At 69.8% G+C, this 17,956-nt stretch overlaps 3 protein-coding genes across 4 annotated transcripts; all 3 read right to left on the bottom strand.

Moving 5' to 3' along the window:
* Positions 1 to 990: 990 nt before the first annotated feature.
* Positions 991 to 3,014, bottom strand: RHEBL1 (RHEB like 1). 2 transcript variants are annotated; one of them, XM_055697172.1, is made up of 8 exons: positions 2,906 to 2,991; positions 2,411 to 2,482; positions 2,095 to 2,162; positions 1,898 to 1,980; positions 1,726 to 1,782; positions 1,594 to 1,641; positions 1,421 to 1,505; positions 991 to 1,328 (listed from the first exon to the last, which is right to left on the bottom strand). In XM_055697172.1, the coding sequence occupies exons 1-8, from the start codon at positions 2,955 to 2,957 to the stop codon at positions 1,239 to 1,241; spliced, it is 555 nt and encodes a 184-aa protein (XP_055553147.1). In that variant the 5' UTR covers positions 2,958 to 2,991; the 3' UTR covers positions 991 to 1,238. The 2 variants fall into 2 exon arrangements, with proteins under 2 accessions (XP_055553147.1, XP_055553148.1); XM_055697173.1 differs by having other exon boundaries at positions 1,421 to 1,595; positions 2,906 to 3,014.
* A 965-nt stretch (positions 3,015 to 3,979) lies between these two features.
* On the bottom strand, positions 3,980 to 9,346 carry DHH (desert hedgehog signaling molecule). The gene is made up of 3 exons (XM_055697171.1): positions 8,845 to 9,346; positions 6,356 to 6,617; positions 3,980 to 5,393 (listed from the first exon to the last, which is right to left on the bottom strand). Exons 1-3 carry the CDS (start codon positions 9,154 to 9,156, stop codon positions 4,726 to 4,728), a joined length of 1,242 nt encoding a protein of 413 aa, XP_055553146.1. The 5' UTR covers positions 9,157 to 9,346; the 3' UTR covers positions 3,980 to 4,725.
* A 2,367-nt stretch (positions 9,347 to 11,713) lies between these two features.
* On the bottom strand, positions 11,714 to 17,570 carry LMBR1L (limb development membrane protein 1 like). The gene is made up of 17 exons (XM_055697169.1): positions 17,395 to 17,570; positions 15,822 to 15,906; positions 15,492 to 15,528; positions 15,217 to 15,356; positions 15,021 to 15,124; positions 14,819 to 14,945; positions 14,641 to 14,709; positions 14,337 to 14,401; positions 14,110 to 14,185; positions 13,905 to 13,988; positions 13,616 to 13,692; positions 13,189 to 13,266; positions 13,012 to 13,085; positions 12,822 to 12,912; positions 12,489 to 12,555; positions 12,226 to 12,387; positions 11,714 to 12,137 (listed from the first exon to the last, which is right to left on the bottom strand). Exons 1-17 carry the CDS (start codon positions 17,464 to 17,466, stop codon positions 11,953 to 11,955), a joined length of 1,593 nt encoding a protein of 530 aa, XP_055553144.1. The 5' UTR covers positions 17,467 to 17,570; the 3' UTR covers positions 11,714 to 11,952.
* Positions 17,571 to 17,956: the final 386 nt, after the last annotated feature.

Below are 17,956 nucleotides of genomic sequence, written 5' to 3'. Positions count from 1 at the left end.
ACCGGCCAGCTCCCGGGCAGGGAGAGGACAGGTACAGAGTGGGCAACGCTCCCCCCCGGGATCCTGAGCCCCCCCCAGACCCGAGGGGGGGGATATTGGGGGCACAGACCCCCACTAACCCCTCAGGCTGCAACATGCCAGCCCCAGCGCCCACTCCCCTCGGTGCCCCAACACTGACCGTGGGGGGGGCGGGAGGGGGCACGGAACAACCCCCCCCTGCACCCCACTTCCCTTTTCAGCAGCTCCCCACTCTGCTCCAACAGCGTAATTAGGTAATTAGCAGTAATTAGCCTGACTGGGTGGAGATAAGCCACATGGGGAACCACAGCCAGGCTAGGCACCCCAGAGCCCCCCCACGCTCACCCAGTCCAGCGTTTGGTTTTGGGGGAAGGGGAACAGGGCTGCAGACCCCCCCCCAGGGGGGCAGTGATGGCCCAGGGTGCCCAGCCCCATGGTGAGGGGGTGGGTTTTGGGGGGCTGGGGGGGGGGGGAACAGGGCTGCAGATACCCCCCCCAGGGGGGCAGTGATGGCCCAGGGTGCCCAGCCCCATGGCGAGGGGGCGGTCTGCCCCACAGTGGGTTTTGGGGGGCTGGGGGGGGGAAACAGGACTGCAGACACACACACCCAGGGGGGCAGTGATGGCCCAGGGTGCCCAGCCCCATAGCAGGAATGGGGGGGCTCTGCCCCACAGTGCCTTCAAGGTTGGGGGGAGCCCCATTCTGCAGTGTTAGGGGATCCCCACGAGCTGCCTCACCCCCCCACCCCCCCCATGGGGAGCAGCCCCCGCAGGCTGGGCTCTGAGGGGGGGGGGGGGGGGTCAGACACAAAACAATGTTTAATTAATTGTTCCAGCCCCACAGCCCCCACACCCATGAGCGGTGGCTGCCAGCAGGGCACAGCCCCACACTGGGAACAAACCCCCACATCCAGCCCTGGCCCCCCATAACTGGGGGGGGGGGGGGGGGGGAGGGAACAGCCCCTGTGTGTCCTTGTGCATGGGGGGGGGGGGGGGGGGGGGGCGCATAGCAGCTCTAAAGGGGGTGCTCCCCACCTGGGATGGGACCCCTGCCCCACTCCCAGCCCCCTGTGAGCCCCACAGCCAGTGCAAAGTGCCATGTCCCATACAACAGTGGGACCACATGGTCTTGCCCCCTCCCCCCCCCCCCCAAAGCCACCATTGTGGTCTGGGGGAAGGTCCCAGGGCGGGGGGGGGGGGGGGGGCTGCCCCATCCCGGGCTCACATCTGGCAGCAGCCGGTGGATCTGCCATAGGAATTGTCCACCCGGTCGATCTCCTCGATGATCTTTGTGAAGATCCCCTGGGTCACCTGAGGACAAGGGGATGTCAGCACCCTGGGGGGGGCCTCGCTCCCACCTCGGGGGGGGGTGGGGGGGGGTGGTACATCACCCTGCCCCACACCTGGTTCTCCTTGGCCGAGGACTGGAGGAAGATGGCCCGCCACGACTCCGCCAGCTTCTTCCCTTCATCCGTCTTCACCTCCCGGCTGGAGACAGGACGGGCAGGATGGACCCCCCGGGTCCTTAGGGAAATTTGGGGAGGGGGGGACACAGCACCCCCAGAACCCTCCTTACCTCTGCAGGGACAGGTCCGCCTTGTTGCCCACCAGCACCACGGGCATGCTGTGGGCACGGGGTGGGTGAGGGTCTGGGTGCCCCCCCACACACACACCGGGCACCCCCCTCCCCAGGGGGGACAGCACCTACCGTGTCTTCCCCCGGCTCTCATACAGCTTGTTGTGAAGGGTCTTCACCACCTGGAAGCTGTGGGGAGAATTGGGGGGGGGGGTGTGTCTGGGCACTGCCCACTCCCCATCAGGGTGGGGGTCCATCCCCCCCCCCCCCCAGGGACACCTCCCCAGCCCCGAGAACCCCTCACCTCCGCAGGGATGTCACCGAGTACACCAGGACGTAGCCGTGGATGCCGATGACAAAGGAGTGGGGCAGGATGGTGTATTCGTCCTGGGGAGGGCAGGACCGGTGCCAGGGGGGGCTCTGGGGCCAGCAGCCCCTCGCCCCCCTCCCCCCCTTCCTCCAGCCCCCCCACCCCACCCCAGGACCTGCCCTTGGTGTTACCTGCCCAGCCATGTCCACCAGCTGGAGCTGGAACTCATCCTTGCCCACCACCACCATCTTGTTGTAGGCTGTAGAGGTGACACCAGGTTAATGGGGCTGCCTGGGACCCCCGGGACACCCCCCACCCCCCCATGGGTGCCTCAGCCCCCCCCAGCACAAGGTTTTGGGGTACAGCCCTGAAGTGGGGACATGTCTGTCCTCACTCGTGGTCCCATGGAAGCTGTAGGAAGGGGAACCCCGGGCAGGCAGCTTCGCCCCCCCACCCCGCCACCTCCCAGCCCCCCCCACTCACACCCCCCCACGGCGTGGGACTTACTGCTCTCCACCGTGGGCTCGTAGCACTCCACGAACTTCCCCTCCACGAACTGGTGAGCCAGGGAGGTTTTCCCTGGGGGGGGGGAAGTACAGGGCTGGGGGGGGGAGGGGGGCAGCACAGGGCTGGGGGGGGGGGGGGGCAGCATCACCTCGGGGTAGGGGAATGGGCCCAATGGAGGGAGAGGAACCGGCTCGCTGCCCCTGCGCCCAGCCCCCACCCCCGGGGGTCGTTCCAGGGGGCACGGCCCCACGGTGATGGAGGCTCCGGGGGGGGAGGTTGGGGGTGTCCAGGATGAGCACGACCCCACAGCCCCCACCTGGGCTGGGGACCCCCTGTGCTAAGCCCACAGCGGCGGAAAGCACCCACAGGGGGCCCGGGTCGGGAGGAGGGGGGGGGGGGCAGCCCCCTCCCCCCAAAGCCACATGGGGCAGAGGGCACGGCCCCCTCCCACGCTGCCCCACCGCGAGAACCACCCCCCCACCCCCCGGCACTGACCCACGGCGCGGTACCCGAGGATGAGCACTTTGCGGTGGCGCACCAGCGGCATGGCCCACGCCGCGGGGGGGGGGGGGGGGGAGGGGGGGGGGGCGGCGGTGCGGGCGGGCGCGGCACACGGCGCTATAAACCGCCCGCTGCGCCGGGGGGGGCGGTGCCGCCGCCACTACACCGGGCGGCTCACGTGACCACAACACCGCCCGCCCGCCCGCTCTCATTGGTCACGCCGCGGAGCCGGGGGCGGGGCTAAGACGCGGCGCAGGCGCGCTGGCCGCCGGGGTTCCATTCATGAAAACGGAGGGAACGGCCGGGGGCCACGTGGTGGCCGCACAGCTGAGCGGGCGGTTGGGGGGAGCGCCCGCCTCCTGCCCCCGCCCCGGGACCCTCGGGAGCACCCGCACCCACCTCCTGCCCCCCGAGATCCCGGCCCTAGGGATCCCGAGGGACCCCCAGAAGCCCAGCCACCCCCAGCCCCCCGGCATGCCCAGCCCCGCAGGGGACCCACAGCCCCCCGAGATGCTCAGCCCCAGGGACCCCCAGCCCCCCAAAGGACCCTCAGTTAGTTCCCCCAGGGGTACCCCCAGCTCCATGGCACCCCCAGAACTTCAGGCATCCCCAGCCCCCCGGTATGCCCAGCCACAGGGACCCCACCAGCCCCTGGGATACCCAGCCCCCCAAAGGACCCACAGCCCCCTGGGATGCCCAGACCCAAGGACCCCCCAGAACCCCAAGATGCCCAGCCACAGGGACCCCCTAGGCCCCAGGATTCCCAGCCCCAGGGACCCCAGTACCCCCAAGGGGACCCCAGACTCCAGTATGCCCAGCCACAGGGACTTCATGGCCCCCCAAGAGACCCACAGCCCCCCGGGATTCCCAGCCACGTGGACTTCACGGCCCCCCAAGAGACCCACAGCCCCCCGGGATTCCCATCCACAGGGACCCCAGCACCCCCAAGGGTACCCCAGACCCCAGTATGCCCAGCCACAGGGAACCCCAGCCCCCAGTATGCCCAGTTCCCCCAGGAGCCCCCAGCTTCCTAGCCCCCCTAGGACACCTTTGATCAGCCCCGGCTCCCAGCCACAGCTTCAGTAGGGCCATAGAGTCTCTTTATTACCCAAACAATTAAATAGTAGTATTTCTTTTTTTTCTTTTTCTTTTTTTTTTTTTAAACAGAAGTGGTTAAGAGCAAGCTGGCCCCCTGCCCCACAGGGTGGGCCCCGCTGCCAGGGCAGGCGGGCAGGCAGGGGGGACAATTATATTATCATTTATAAATAGAAAAATAAAACTCTCAAGCAGGGCGGGTTAGCAGTTAGCATGGTTAAAGCCGGACCTGGTACAGGGTGCCGGGGACAGGGACACCACGGGTGACAGAGGGACAGACCCAGGAACTGCTGCCAGATGCTCGGTGTTGGGCTCATTCAGCATCCCCAGGGCTGGATTTGGCCCCAGGGCAGGGTCCGAGGGTACCCAGGCTCGGCTCGACAGGCAGCAACCCCAGCCCCAGCGGTTAATAAAGCAATAAATACAGGGGGAGCACCTGGGGGTCCGGGGCGTGGGGGTCCGGCCAGGCACCCAGCAGTGCTGCAGAGGGGACTCTGGGGCACAGGAGGGAGCTGCACCCAGGTGCCCTGGGCCACCCCACAACACCCATCCCAGGGACCCTGTCCCCACCACCCCACGTCCCCAGGCAGTGCTGAGCCTGCGGGGCCAGGGTGCCCCTGTCCCTCCTCCCTGGGACCATTGGGGGCCCAGGGCTGGAACCCCTGGCTTCCAGTATGTGGCATGATCTGCAGTGCGGTGACTGGGGGGGCTGGGGACCCCTACACCTGCAGGGCCTCGTGGCCCAGCACCCCCCCGGCCAGCCGGTAGAGCAGGCGGGAGTACCAGTGCATGCCCGCCTCCGGTGCCGTCCCGTTGCCCGCATCAGCGCGGACCGGCAGCAGCGAAAGGAGCCCATGGAAGAGACGGAGGGGAGCGAAAGCGCGGTGAGCCCAGCGGTGGCTTTCCAAGACGGCGTAGCAGGATGCCAACACCCCATTGACCAATAAGGTCCCGTGGGAGGTGAGGGGGGCGAAGACCCCCACCCCATCCTCCCGTGACACCCGTAGCACCCGTGCGGGGCGTAGCCCTTGCCCGCCAGCCCCGTGGGCCAGCACCGCATCACCCGGTCGCACCCGGCGGGCGAAGACGGGCAAGAAAGCACCGGTGCCGTTGGCCACCCCCCGAGCTGCAAAGACCAGGTGGGATGGAGTAAGGAGCAACCGGCGTGCCGGGCTGGCCGTCTCGATGGCCACGAAGGATGCGCGTTGACTAAGGTCACGGTCAAGGAAGAGCAGCACCTCGGTGGGTACCAGGCGCCCACCCGGCTCTGCACCCAGCACCCAGTCACCCCGGCGCAGGTCAGCCAGACCCCGGCGCTCGCCGCTCTGCAGCATCACGGTGGCGTGGCCGGGGAAGCAGCCGCCGGTGCGGACAGCCAGGGAGTTATCTGGGTAGATGGAGAAAGTTGTGGGTCCCCTGGCCCTGCCTGTCACCCCCAAATGGAGCCACCCCCCCACCCAAGCCCCCAAACCACCCCCGGAACAAAGCCGGTATTTTCCAAAGCCCTCCCCCCCCCACCAGTTCCTGTGCGTGGCTCCTGGGGAGGCCGGGTGCTGCAGGGCCCCTTTGTCCACCCCCAACTGATGCCCTTTGTTCAGTTTGTTCAGGGCTGGGGACGGTGACATTTACGGCTACTTTCACTTTCTGTCGATTGCCAGTTTTGGGCTGGCGGGGGGCTGCTGGATGGAGCGGCTATGGGGCTGGGGGCTGCGAGGTGGGGGCCACAACCCTCCCCGTGCTCCACACCGTGAGCTGAACCGTAAAAGTGGCTCCGGCTGGGCAAAATGTGGAGGAAAAAGTGGTTTTTTTCCCCAGTTTGGTGTCTGGAAAGGCTGGGGGGAACTGGGCTGGGGGCAAACATGGGCTGAACCCACTGGGGCCAGACACTGGCCGGAGCAGGGCTGCATCCCACGTGGATCTGGGAAGCCAAAGGGGTGTGGAGGGGGCTGCAGGGCTGTGGGCTGGGAAGCTACAGGAGCAGAGGGGGCTGCAGGGCTGGGATGCTACGGGAGTGGAGGGGGCTGCGGGGGGCTGGGCTGGGATGCTTATGGGAGCAGAAGGGGCTATGGGCTGGGATGCTATGGGAGTGGAGGGGGCTGTGGGCTGGGATGGTTACAGGAGCTGAGGGGGCTGTGGGCTGGGACGGTTACAGGAGCTGACGGGGCTGGGGGCTGGGACGGTTACGGGAGCAGAGGGGGCTGCAGGGCTGTGGGCTGGGATGCTATGGGAGCAAAGGGGGCTGTGGGATGGGATGCTACGGGAGTAGAGGGGGCTGCAGGGCTGTGAGCTGGGATGCTTATGGGTTTTGCAGCCCCCTGCCCTGGCAGCAGCCCCCCCGGTGCGTGGTACCTGCTTTGACAGAGACGTGGATGTGCGCCTTGGACTCGTAGTAGACCCAGTCGAAGCCAGCCTCCACGGCCAGGCGGGCCAGCATGCCGTACTTGTGGCGGTCACGGTCCGAGGTGGTGATGTCCAGCGCCCGGCCCTCGTAGTGCAGCGAGTCAGGGAGGTGGTGGCCATCCTCGTCCCAGCCCTCCGTCACCCGCAGCTTCACCCCCGGCCACATGTTCATCACCGCAATGGCCAGCGAGTTCACCCGCTCCTTGCAGCGCTGGGGAGGGGACCGGCACCGGTGTCACCCCCAACCGAGGGGGTGCCCCAGTCCTGGTGGCACCCCTGTCCCCAGGGGACCCCGGTCCCAGCCCCCAGCCATGGGGGACCCCAGTCCTGGTGTCATCCCTGTTCCCAGGGGATCCCGGTCCCAGCCCCCAACGGGGGGGTGCCCCAGTCCTGGTGGCACCCCTGTCCCCAGGGGACCCCGGTCTCAGTCCAGGATGGCCCCCCCAGTCCTGGTTGTGCTCTTGTCCCTGGGGGACCCCGGTCCCAGCCCCAGGGGGATCCCAGTCCTGGGGTGCCCCAGTCCTGGTGGTGCCCCTGTCCCTGGGGAACTCTGGTCCCAGCCCCAGATGGCCCCCCCAGCCCTGGTTGTGCCCCTGTCCCCAGGGACCCCGGTCCAAGCCCAGGGGGATCCTGGTCCCCAGGGTGCCCCGGTCCCGGTGGCACCCCTGTCCCCAGGGGACCTCGGTTCCAGCCCCGGGGGGTGCCCTGATCCTGGTGACAACCCTATCCCCGGGGGTCCCCAGTCCAAGGGCACAGCACTAGCTCCCGGCGGAGCCCAGTCCTGGGGTGCCCTGGTCCTGGTGGTGCCCCGGTCCCCGGGGGACCCCAGTCCCCTCCCCAGGGGTCTTGTGCACAGATGGACACTGGGCCTGCATGGGGCTTGGGGGGAGCCCAAAGGGGCTGCTGGGGCGGGGGCAGATGGGATGTCCCCCCCTGGTGCAGAGCCCGGCTGAGCTGCCCCCCCCCGCCCGGGCACAGGTTGAACGTTAACGTGCCCCGGGGTCCCGTGGTGGAGCCGCCCCTCGGTGCGGGCGGCCAGGCAGAACGGGCAGGGGACCGGGACGGGAACGGGACGGTGTCACCTTCCCCACGGCCACGACCATGACTGATTAACCCGGCGGGGGGGCTGTGGGGCAGAGCTGGGGGTACAGCTGACCCTGAACTACAGCTGAGTCCCCGAGTGGCACCGGGGGGGGGGGGGGGGGGCTCAGCACCGGCAAGGTGGGGAGCCAGGTCTGGGGGGCAGCAAAGGGGGGTCCTGGGACTCCAGTGCTGAGAGCCGAGGGGGGTGCTGGCTGATTTTGGGGTCCCCATTAGCAGCGGCAGCACCGACGTGGGGTGCAGGGCTGGGAGCTGCCCCCGGTCCCCCCTCCCCCGGGCAGCCGGTGAGGTCACAGCGTCCCCCCGTGCCCCGGTGCCCTCCGCTCCCCCGTCCAACAAAGCCGCTCCCGGGAGCGTGGGGCCGCGGGGGCTGGAGTGCGGGGAGCGGGCCCGGGGCGGCCCGGCCCGGGGGGGCGGCAGCGGCGGGGGGGCAGGAATGTACCCGGCCCGGCCCGGCCCGGCCCGGCGACAATAGGCGCCTTCCAGCCCGGCGCTGACCTCAGGCCCCGGGAATGCCGGCACGGCCACAAAGGGCCCTTTCAGCCGCCCGCACCCCGGGCCGGCTCCGCGCCCGCGGCCCCGCCGCCCCGGCCCCGCCGCCCCCGCCGCCCCGGCCCGCGGGAGCCGCCGGCGCCTCCTGGACCACTCGCAGCATCCCCCGTCGCCATGGCAACCGCGCAGCCGCCCCTCGCCATGGCAACCGCGAGCATCCCGGCGGGGGAGCGAAGCGACTCGGCCTCCCGCCGCCCCGGATACCCCACCCCGGGGACACGGGTGCTGGGGCCGCCCCCTCCCCGCGGTCCCACCCCGGTCCCCCGTGGCCCCGTCAGCGGCCGACCCCCGCCCCGTGAATCCTCGACGGCGGGTCCCTAATGCCCCCACGCGGCGTGACCGCCCCGTCCCGGGGCTCCGGTGCTGCCGCCAAGGGCCGGGAACCGGGGCGAGGCACCGGGGGGGGGGGACCCCGCACCCCGGGAGGCTGCTTGCGCCCGGGGAAGGTCCGTGCCCCCCGGAAAGGGTCCGTGCGCCCCCCGGGGAGGGTCGGTGCCCCCCGGGGAGAGTCCGTGCCCCCCGGGGAGGGTCAGTGCGCCCCAGGAAGGGTCCGTGCCCCTCGGGGAGGGTCCGTGCCCCCCGGGGAGGGTCGCTGTGCCCCAGGAAGGGTCGGTGCCACCCGGGAAGGTTCCGTGCTCCCCGGAGAGGGTCGGTGCCGCCCGGGGAAGGTTCAATGCGCCCCGGGGAGAGTCACTGCGCTCCCGCCCACCCCCCACCCCCAGCCCCCCGCCGCCCCCGCGTGCCCGTGCCCCCGGGAGCGAGGCCGGGCCGGGCGCAGCCCCCACCTCGGTCATGAGCCGGTCCGCCCCCGTGTTCTCCTCGTCCTTGAAGATGATGTCGGGGTTGTAGTTGGGCACCAGGTCCCTGAAGCGCTCCGAGCCCCGCAGCACTTTGCCCTCCGCCTTCCCGCTCGCCCCCAGCGTCTGCTCGGGCACGTTGGGCACGAACTGCTTGTAAAGCAGCGGCGAGAGCTGCCGCCGCCCCAGCCGCCGCCGCCCCACCGGGCCCCGGCCAGGCCCGCAGCCCAGCACCGGGGCGGCCAGCAGGCAAGCGGCGAGGCCGAGCAGGCCGAGGGCGAGCGGGTTCCGCCGGGGCATCCCGGTGGCCGGGCCCCGCTGCCTCCGCGGGCCCCGCTCAGTCGCCGGGGGCACGGGCGGCCGGGGCGGGCATGGTCCCGGTGCGGCGGCACCGAGGCTTTTAGAGGGTCGCGGTGCCAGGGGCGGGTCGGCGCCGTTTCCTTCTCACACCCACGGTCCCGTCGCCGCTGCGGGATCCGCGGCCGCCCGGGACGACTGACCACCCCCCCGCCCCCCCCCCCCCCGCCGGTGCCGCCACCCACTCGGAGCGCAGCGCCCGGGCACCGGGACGGCGCCCCCCCCGCCGCCGGCTCTGCGCCCACGGGCTCGGCACCCCCTTGCCTGGCGCTGCACCCCGACACCGGGGACCCTCGACACAGCCCGAGCCTCGGGGAAAGCCCTCCCACCGCCACCGGGCACCGGCTACCCGCTCCCGGCGCTTCTCCGGGACTGGCACCGGGCAGCCGGTTCCTGGCGCTTTCCCGGCACCGGGAACAGGTACCCGCCTCCCAGCACTGCCCCTGCACCGGGACCCGGGACCCGCCTCCCGGCACTGACCCGGCTCCGGGACCGGGACCTGACCCCGAGCCCGCCCCGCCTCCGCGTCTGAACCCTGCGCTCCGGTACCGGTTCCTCTCCCCGGCTCCCCGCAACGCGCTCCGGTACCGGAGACCCCTTATTCCGGTCCTAATGCCGCTCTTCTGGTCCCGAGACCTCTCCTCTCTCCTGTCACCGCCTCTCGGGACCGGGGACCCCCTCCCTCCTGGCGCCGGCCCCGGTCCGGGCTCCTTTTCTCCTTCCGCTGCCCCTGGCACCGGGGATTCCCGTTATCCTACCGCTGTGCCGCCGGTACCGGCACCTGCTCCGTCCCCAGGAACAGCCCCGCTCCCGGGCCCCGCTTCCTGGCGCTACCCCGGGTCGCTCTGTTCGGTCCGACCCCCCGGTACCGGTACCCGCTCCTGGCCCAGCCCCCGGTGTGGGCCCCCCGGGGTGCCCGGTCGGCACCGTGCGCTGCCCGCAGCCGCCCCGCCCGGGCTGCCCCCACCTGCGGCCGCTCAGCTCCGGTACTGGGCAGCCCCGCCGGGCCCCGCCTCGGACCCGGCCCCCGAGAGCGGCGGCAGCGGCGGCCACATCCCCCGAGGCCGCCCCCGCCGGGGCCACGCCGCGCTGCCCTGCCCCGAACGGCCCCCCCGCGTCCCGGGACAGCGGTACCCCGGGGACCGGGGACCACCGGGAATAGGGGCGCCACCAGGAATGGGGGGCCGTCCAGGACTGGGAGCGGGGACAGGGGTGCCACCAGGACCGGGGCACCTCCCTGGGGCTGGGACCGGAGACCCCCGGGGACAGGGGTGCCATCAGGACAGGGGCACCCCCCCGGGGCCGGGGCTGGGGCCAGGGGCGCCACCAGGACCGGGGCACCCCCCCGGGGCTGGGACCGGGGTCCCCCAGGTGCCACCAGGACCGAGGCACCCCCCCGGTGCTCGGACGGGGTCCCCCGGGGACAGGGGCGCCACCAGGACCGGGCCCCCCCAGGACCGGGCCCCCCCCCGGGGCTGACACTGGGCCCTCCCCCAGCACCCCCACAACTCCCGACGAAGCACCCAAGGGTGCTGAGTGCCCCAGCGAGGGCAGGAGACAGCAGAGGGGCGGCGTAGGGTTGGGAGCGGATCGGGGGGGTGTGTGGAGGGGTGTCGCCCCCCCACGCCCCCTCCCCCAGCCCCGGTGCCAGCCCGGGGTGACTGGGAGGGGAGCAGGTCGCGGGGAAATCGCGGGCACCGATGGCCTCATTTCCTGCAATATAAACCAGGCTTCCTGCGCTTCCTGCTCGGCCCCGGCCGGGGGGGGGGCGAGGGGGGGGGCCCGGGCCCCCCACCCCCGCCATAGGGGGGGGCAGCCTGGCTCAGCCCCAGCCGGGGCAGGATGGGTGGGGGGCCGGTTCCCGGGGCAGTTTCCGCCCTGGCCACAGGTTCCCCCCTTCCCCAGGGGCTGAAGCCCCCCCCCCCGTGCCCCTAACTGCCCCCCAACACTCCTGGGGTCCCTCAGCCCTTCCTGGAAGAAGCTCATTAGTCCCAGCCAGGAAGAAGGTTAATTATGGCCCCTGGGGATGGAGGAGGGAGGGGGGCAGGATTGCGACCCCCCCCCACACCTCAGGCCTGCCTTCAGGGGGAATAACCCCCCCAGATTCAGGTATTTTTATATAAAAAAGAGATTGTTTATTGCTCTAAACAAGTTCTGTGGTAACAGAGACCCAATGGACCTGTCACACCAAGCTGCCGGTAGAGGGGGGGTGCTCATCTCCAGGGCCCCCCAACCCTCCATCCCTGCTCCTCCCTTGGGGACCCCAAAGGCTGTGGGACAACCAGTGCCCCCCAAGAGCCCCAGGGCTGACACAGGGATGGGGTGTGGAGTGACTGCGGGGGGCATGGAGCCCCCACTGTAGTGTTGTGACAGTTCCCGGGGTGGGGGGGGGACAATAAAACCCAAGTGCAGCTCAGGAAGCAGCATCGGGGGTGAGGGGGGTGGGGGGGTGGGAATGGGGGACCCAGATGCTCTTGCATGAGGTATGTAAATGGGGGGTGGGGGTGGGAATGGGGAGACTGAGGTATGTAAATGGGGGGGGGGGCTGGGAAGGGGAGACCCAGATGCTCTTGTATGAGGTATGTAAATGGGGGGGGGGGCTGCAGCCAGCACAGCCCCCGGGGGACCCTACACCCCAGGGTGGGGGCTGTGATGGGGACGCGGCTCAAGGCCAAGGCTCAGTAGCGCAACAGGCTGAGATAGCACTGGGGGGGGGGGGACAGGACCCCCCACGGGGTCTCAGCTCTCCCTGAGGGGCTCCAATGTCCCTGAAGCACCCAGTGGCCACCCGGGCTGGCTCTGTGGCTGGTGGCCACCTTGGGGGCCACCACGGCGAGGGGGGGCCACGTCGCTGCCCCCCAGCCCTAGCGGGGCTTGCCGAGGGGGGGGGCAGCGCGTCACGGGCAGCGGCAGCTTGTGCAGACCTGGGCAGAGGGAGAGTGTGAGAGCCTGAGGGGGGGGACAGCCGGCACCCCCGTGCCTGTCCCCGTGTCCCCACGTCCCCCTCCTCACCGAAGGCGCGGATGAGCTCGGCCTGGACCCCCCAGGAGACCCTCTTCACCAGGCACAGGGTGGTGAGCCCCGCGAAGCCCATGTTGTAGAGGAAGACGATGTAGAAGTTCCCCAACCAGTTGTAGCGGCCAAAATCCCCCAGGAGGTCAAAACGGGTGATCCCTGTGATGGGGGGGGGTGGGGGGGGTGTCTGGTCAGAGCACCCCAATCCTGGGGTCACCCCAGTCCTGGGGTCACCCTAGTTCCCCCCCTCCGGGACTCACCCAGCGTCCTGGAGAAGACTGGGAGGGCTGAGCTGAGCACCAGCAAGGAGACGCAGTTTCCGATGATCTGGGCGGGCAGGAGGGAGAGTTTGGGGGGGTCGGCACTACTGCAGGGCCTGCCCCCCGCCCCCTTCAGGCTGGGGAAGGGGCTCCCCAGTGCCAGAAACCCACCAGGGTCCTGCCAGTGCCTGAGGTTGTGCCAGAGGTGGGGGGGACGCGTGGTCCCCTCGCACGGGGACCCCACACAGTGCACAGGGACACACACAACCATGTGGGGACCGGGGGTCCCACACCCTGAGGGGTCCCAGGAGCCCCCCAGCCCAGCGCTCCCACCTTGGTGAGGGGGGTGTCCTGCCGCTCGGGGAGCAGCCGGGTGAAGAGGGGGGAGCTGTAGAAGCCCACGACGGAGGAGACCATCAGGTAGCTGCAAGGCGTGTTAAGGAGGAGAACAGGGAGGGGGGCTGGGGGTGGGGGGTGGCCCTGGGGACAACGTTGGGGACACGAGTGCCCGCCTGAAGGATACAAGATGAGGACAACCTGCAGGGCAGCTCCGAAGGAACCGAAGATGGAGAAGGAGACCTGGCCCAGACAGGCGTCCTGCCGGGAGAGGAGGAGGAGGGGGGGGCACGTTGAGGGGGGAGTGGTCCCCAGGCCAGCGTGGGACGCGACCCCTCGTTGTCCTGTCCCCCCACCCGGGTACCTGGATGCCCCGTGGCATCGCGGCATCGTCCAGCAGCAGCTCCAGGACGTGGAAGCAGACGATGAGCACGGAGATGCCCTGGGAGGAGCAGGGAGGCGGTGAGGGCGGCAGGGGGGACGGCACAGGGACGAGCCCCAGCCCCCCCAGGAGTCCAGGGACGAGCCCCAGCCCCCCCCCCCGGGAGCACAGGGATGCACCCCAGCCCCCCCGGGAGCACAGGGATGCACTCCAGCCCCCCCCCCCCCCCCCCCGGGAGCCCAGGGACGAGCCCCAGCCCTCCCCAGGGAGCCCAGGGATCCACCCCAGTCCCCCCCCCCCCGGGAGCCCAGGGACGAGCCCCAGACCCCCAGGAGTCCAGGGATGAGCCCCAGCCCCCCCAGCAGCTCAGGGATGCACCCCAGCCCCCCAGGAGCCCAGGGACACTCACTGTCAGCGCCAGGAGGCCCAGCATGGCCAGGGGGTAGCCCAGGTTCCTCTGCCAGGGTGATGCTCGGTGCCGCAGCTCTGCGGGGAAAGCCATGCCTGGGTGAGAGGGGGGCACGAGCCCCCACCCCAGAGCAGGGGATGGAGGCAGCCCTTGTGGTGGCAGGACAGGGGGTTACAGCCCCCACCCCCTTTTCACACCCACCCTCCTACGGAACCAGTGGTCCCAGTGCCAAGCTGGAGAGAACCCAGGCGTCCTGCTGGCCTTGCTCCCCCCCCCCAAGGCTCCTCACCCAGCTTCCTCCTCTTGCTCCGGATGGCAAAGAATTGCTCCCGCAGCAGCTCCACGTTCAAGTTCAGCCAGCAGGAAGCTCTGCCTGCCAGGGAGGAGATGCCGAGGGGCTCACGGAGGCTGAGGGCTCCAACGGGGGGGCAGAGGGGCCCCCAGTCCACCCCGAGCCCCCCCACTCCTGGCTAGTGGCCGTGCCGGGCACCCACCGGAGGAGATTCTGCGGGATACGGCAGCTTCCTCGAGCCTTGCGCAGCTCAACTGCTCATCCAGGTCCTCCAGGAGCTGGGGATGGGGGAGGAGCCCGTGAGCGTAAATGGCGGGGGGGGGGACGGACACGCAAAAGACACCTTGTGCCCAGGGATGGGAGACCAGGTGGCCTCGGGGACAGCAACCATCCAGGCTGGGGCAGTGGGACCGGTGGGGGACACCTTACCCGAGGTTTCACCAGTAGCTTCCCGGTAACGGTGAACATGGTGGAGAGGCCGAAGGGGGTGCACACTGCAGGGGAAGGAGAGGCTGAGCAGGTGGTACCCCAACATCCTACCCCTCCCTGTGCCCCCAGAAGGGTCCTGGATAGGGGCTGGGGGTCTCAACCCTGCACCGCCACCCCTCCAGACCCCAGCACCATTTGCAGGGAGCAGCCCCCTGCTCCCAGCTGAGCACCCCGGGGGACGCGCACCCCAGCGCAGGATGGGCCACGGGGCTGGGACACCCTGGGGGAATGTCCCACGACTTACGCAGCAGAAGCAGCACACCAAAGAGCGAGATGCAGGAGTAGAGGTAGGGCAGGTAGTATTCCCAGAGGTCTGTGGAGACAGCATGGTCAGACCAGCAGCACTGCTCCCTTTCAGCCCCAGGGTCTAATCCTGCCCTGCCAGTGCCAGGAGAGCCCCAGTGCACCCCAGCAGCACCCACCGTAGAGTGACTGGCGGCTGGCCGCGTCGTTGCCAACGATGGCGGAGGCCACCCACACCATGCCCAGCACCAGCAGCGTCAGCAGCAGCAGCACCACCGACGTCTCGTACACCCTGGCCATGATGCCCTGTAGGAGCAGGGTTAGTGGGGTGCCAGGGACAGGGGGGTAGGGACAGGGTGTGACACCCCCAGGGCCACCTACCTTCTTGGACCCCGCAAAGCCCTCCGACTCAGTGAAGAAGTAAGCGAAGGGCATGAGGAAGACCAGGGACAGATTGGAGAAGAGGAAGATCAAATTCCAGAGGCCTGGAGAGGCGGGATGGCATGGGGTGAGCTTCTGGGGGGGCAACGCTGACCCACAGCCCTCAGGGCACCCCAGGGTCACCCCCTGCACCCACCGTGGACGAGGGACCCGTTCAGCCACTGGATGTAGTAGTTCTGGGGAAAGGAGAGCAGCACCTCGTTGCTGATGATGGAGAAGGGCAGCAGGAGGACAGCACCCAGTGCCACGGCCAGGGTGAAGGTGCACAGCCCCAGTCTGCAGGGGGGATGGGTGTCAGGTCCGGGTCTGGGCCCCCACGGGACCCCCACCCTGCCTGTGGCCACCAGGGTCACGGGTCCCTGTGGGCTGGGGGGACACCGCAGGCAGGGAGCAGGATGGGCAGGAACTTACGCAATCCTGTTGACAGCAGCATCCTCATCATCGTGTGCTGGGGGGGGGGGAAAACCCAAACCAACGGGGCTGGGGGAGGCAGAGCTGCCCAGAGCATCGCCCCCTGCCCACTCCCAAACCTCCCCTCGCTCCAAATGCTGCAGAACCACTCTTAGGGGGTCTGGGCTCTGCTCCCCTCTCGCAGCAGCTGGGGAGATGCCCTGCAGCGACCGATGCCCCAGCAACCCAGGCTGCGGTGGGAGCCGAAAGCGATGGAGGAACAAGCCCCAGGGAGGCTGGATGTGGCTGCCAACGGCCACCCAGCTCCGGCAGCTCTCACCCTCCTCCTACCTGCCGCAAAGTCCGTGTGCTTCTTGAAGTGGGTTATGATGAAGTGGCAGAGGATGTAGAGGCTGGCGAAGAGCAGGGTGCAGATCTGCAGGCAGAGGAGCACGGGCAGCACAAGCAGGCTCAGAGGGCAGCGCTCCTACCCTGGGCAATGCCCCCAGCCCTGCAGCCTGCCAGTTCCACCCTATTTGTTTTTCCACTCCTGGTCCTGGTTACGCTCTGTAGGTGTGCTCGGCCCTGCCTGTACACAGGGGTTGCACCCAGGGCTCACCCATGGGTGCCTATGTGCTGCCACAGGACCAGGGGGGCTGACACCGCAGAGGGTGCCCACCCAGCAGCTCCGGGTCAGCCAATGCTGGCAGAGCTGGAAGCTCTGATCCCATGGGATACTCCCGCACTGCTCGGCCTTCAGCCCTCGCCTCGCTGGCAGCAGCACCCAGCAGAGCCACGGGAACAGCCTTGAGCTGGGCGTCAAGGCCACCCACGGTGTCCCTCCCACCCCCGCCAGCACGCCGCGGTCCAGCTGGAGCAGGCGACGTTCGAGGAACACGGTGACCTTTCATCCCACCGGGTACGCGGCAGGATGGGGAAAGGTCGCCCAAACCCGCCACCTTGGCACAGGCGGAGCGGAGCAGTCGCGTCACCTCCCCGCTGCCCAGCCTGGGGGGGCTCAGCTGGCTGGGGGTCCCCAGGATCTGCTGGGTGGGGTGGCAGGGAGCTCCGGACCCCCAGAGGGGCAGTGCCCAGCAGGTCCTTCCATTCCTGCCTCTGCCCAGCAGAGGGTCTCAGGCCACAGGTCCCCTCCTGCCACGGGCTGTACCCCCCCCAGCCTGGCCAGGGGACCCCCCAACACCTCCCACACTCAGGGAAGTCAGGCTGAGGGAGCTCCGCACTGGCTGTGCTGAGCCAGAAGCTCGCCGGGATGGGTCATGGTGGTGGGCTGGGGACCTCCAGGGCAGAGGTGCTGGGCTCTAGCACCAAACTGGGTTGTGGCAAGGTGGCCCCGGCACTGCTGGTCACAGCCCATTTGGCCACCCTGCACGCAGCATCCCGAAGAGCCCATGGGAGATGCCAGGACCGGGATGCACAGGTAGGGTTGTCCCTATCCCTGAGCCTGTGGCAGTGGGTGCCCTGGCCGGCAGAGTGGGACCAGAGAAGCGGGGACAGGAGCCTGACACGGGTCTGTCCTGGCTCTGACACTCCAGCACCCAGCACCATCCTGCTCACCCAGGGGCTTTTCACTAGGGCAAACAAGGCCCAGCCCTGGGGGTCTGGCATGGTGGGACCCCAATGCTGAGGGGGGGGAGCAGTCAAGACAGCGCAGGGGCTGGGCCAGCCCCAGCAAAGGGGTCAGCACAGTTCAGCCCCGGGACCCCGCTATCTGTGGGGCACACAGCCACCTGCCGCAGCTCTGGCACTGATAAGGGCCGGGCGTGGGGGGCACAGCGGCACCCACAGAGCTAGCCCAGGAGATCCCAGCCCTTGCATGGGGGGGTGTGGGGGGTGCGTGCAGGCCCCCAGCCCATCGCTCCCCACCACACCGGGACCCTCCCACCGCCCCACCCCCCGTACTCACGATAGACTCGCGGACCCTCTCGTGGAAGAGCTGTTCCCGCACGGCCAGCACGTCCTGCTCCAGAGGGGCCATGCTGCTGCCAGCATGGCCGGGCTGCGCGGGCCGGGGCTGCCGGGCCGGTACTGCCGCGGGAAGCGCCGAGCCCCGCCGGTTCACGGCCAAGGCCGCCCGTAGCCCCGCCCCCTGCCGCCAGCCCCGCCCCTGGCGGATGGTACCCGCTACAATGTGATGTAGCGGGGCATGAAAGGGCGCCGCCTCCCCCGCTCATTGGTTGCGGGGTGTGAATGAAGAGCCGCTCATTGGTGGAGAGCGACGCAGAGCGCTGTGATAGGCCAATGGCGCCGCTGCGCTCCCGCCCACCGCTCCCAGGGGGCTGAAGCAGGATTAGGAGCAGGGACAGGATTAATCCCCAGCCCAGGAGCTAATCCCGGGGGGGTTAATCCCCGGCGGGGGCGAGGCAAGATGCCCGGGCTAGGACGACCGAGCACAGCAGCGCCCCTCCCCCCCCCCCCAGGCCTACAGCTTAAGCCCAGGCAGCTCGAGGGTCCCAGCAGAGCAGCAG

Source organism: Falco cherrug, chromosome 19 (genome assembly GCF_023634085.1).
Source record: "Falco cherrug isolate bFalChe1 chromosome 19, bFalChe1.pri, whole genome shotgun sequence".
Taxonomy (NCBI): domain Eukaryota; kingdom Metazoa; phylum Chordata; class Aves; order Falconiformes; family Falconidae; genus Falco; species Falco cherrug.
The sequence above is the reverse complement of the archived record's forward strand: the minus strand, read 5'-3'. Positions and strand labels throughout refer to the sequence as shown.

Excerpts from the sequence above, each read along its gene's own strand:
- RHEBL1 (XM_055697173.1), bottom strand. The coding sequence starts at position 2,957 with ATGCCGCTGGTGCGCCACCGCAAAGTGCTCATCCTCGGGTACCGCGCC. Across the intron at positions 2,163-2,410 it reads CGAGCCCACGGTGGAGAGCA|CCTACAACAAGATGGTGGTG; the intron begins GTAAGTCCCACG and ends TCACCTCTACAG. Across the intron at positions 1,596-1,725 it reads GAGAGCCGGGGGAAGACACG|AGGTAAGGAGGGTTCTGGGG; the intron begins GTAGGTGCTGTC and ends CTGTCCCTGCAG.
- DHH (XM_055697171.1), bottom strand. The coding sequence starts at position 9,156 with ATGCCCCGGCGGAACCCGCTCGCCCTCGGCCTGCTCGGCCTCGCCGCT. Across the intron at positions 6,618-8,844 it reads CGGACCGGCTCATGACCGAG|CGCTGCAAGGAGCGGGTGAA; the intron begins GTGGGGGCTGCG and ends TCCCCTCCCCAG. Across the intron at positions 5,394-6,355 it reads CCACGTCTCTGTCAAAGCAG|ATAACTCCCTGGCTGTCCGC; the intron begins GTACCACGCACC and ends CCATCTACCCAG.
- LMBR1L (XM_055697169.1), bottom strand. The coding sequence starts at position 17,466 with ATGGCCCCTCTGGAGCAGGACGTGCTGGCCGTGCGGGAACAGCTCTTC. Across the intron at positions 14,186-14,336 it reads AGCTACTGGTGAAACCTCGG|CTCCTGGAGGACCTGGATGA; the intron begins GTAAGGTGTCCC and ends CCCCATCCCCAG. Across the intron at positions 12,388-12,488 it reads AGTCTTCTCCAGGACGCTGG|GGATCACCCGTTTTGACCTC; the intron begins GTGAGTCCCGGA and ends CCCCCATCACAG.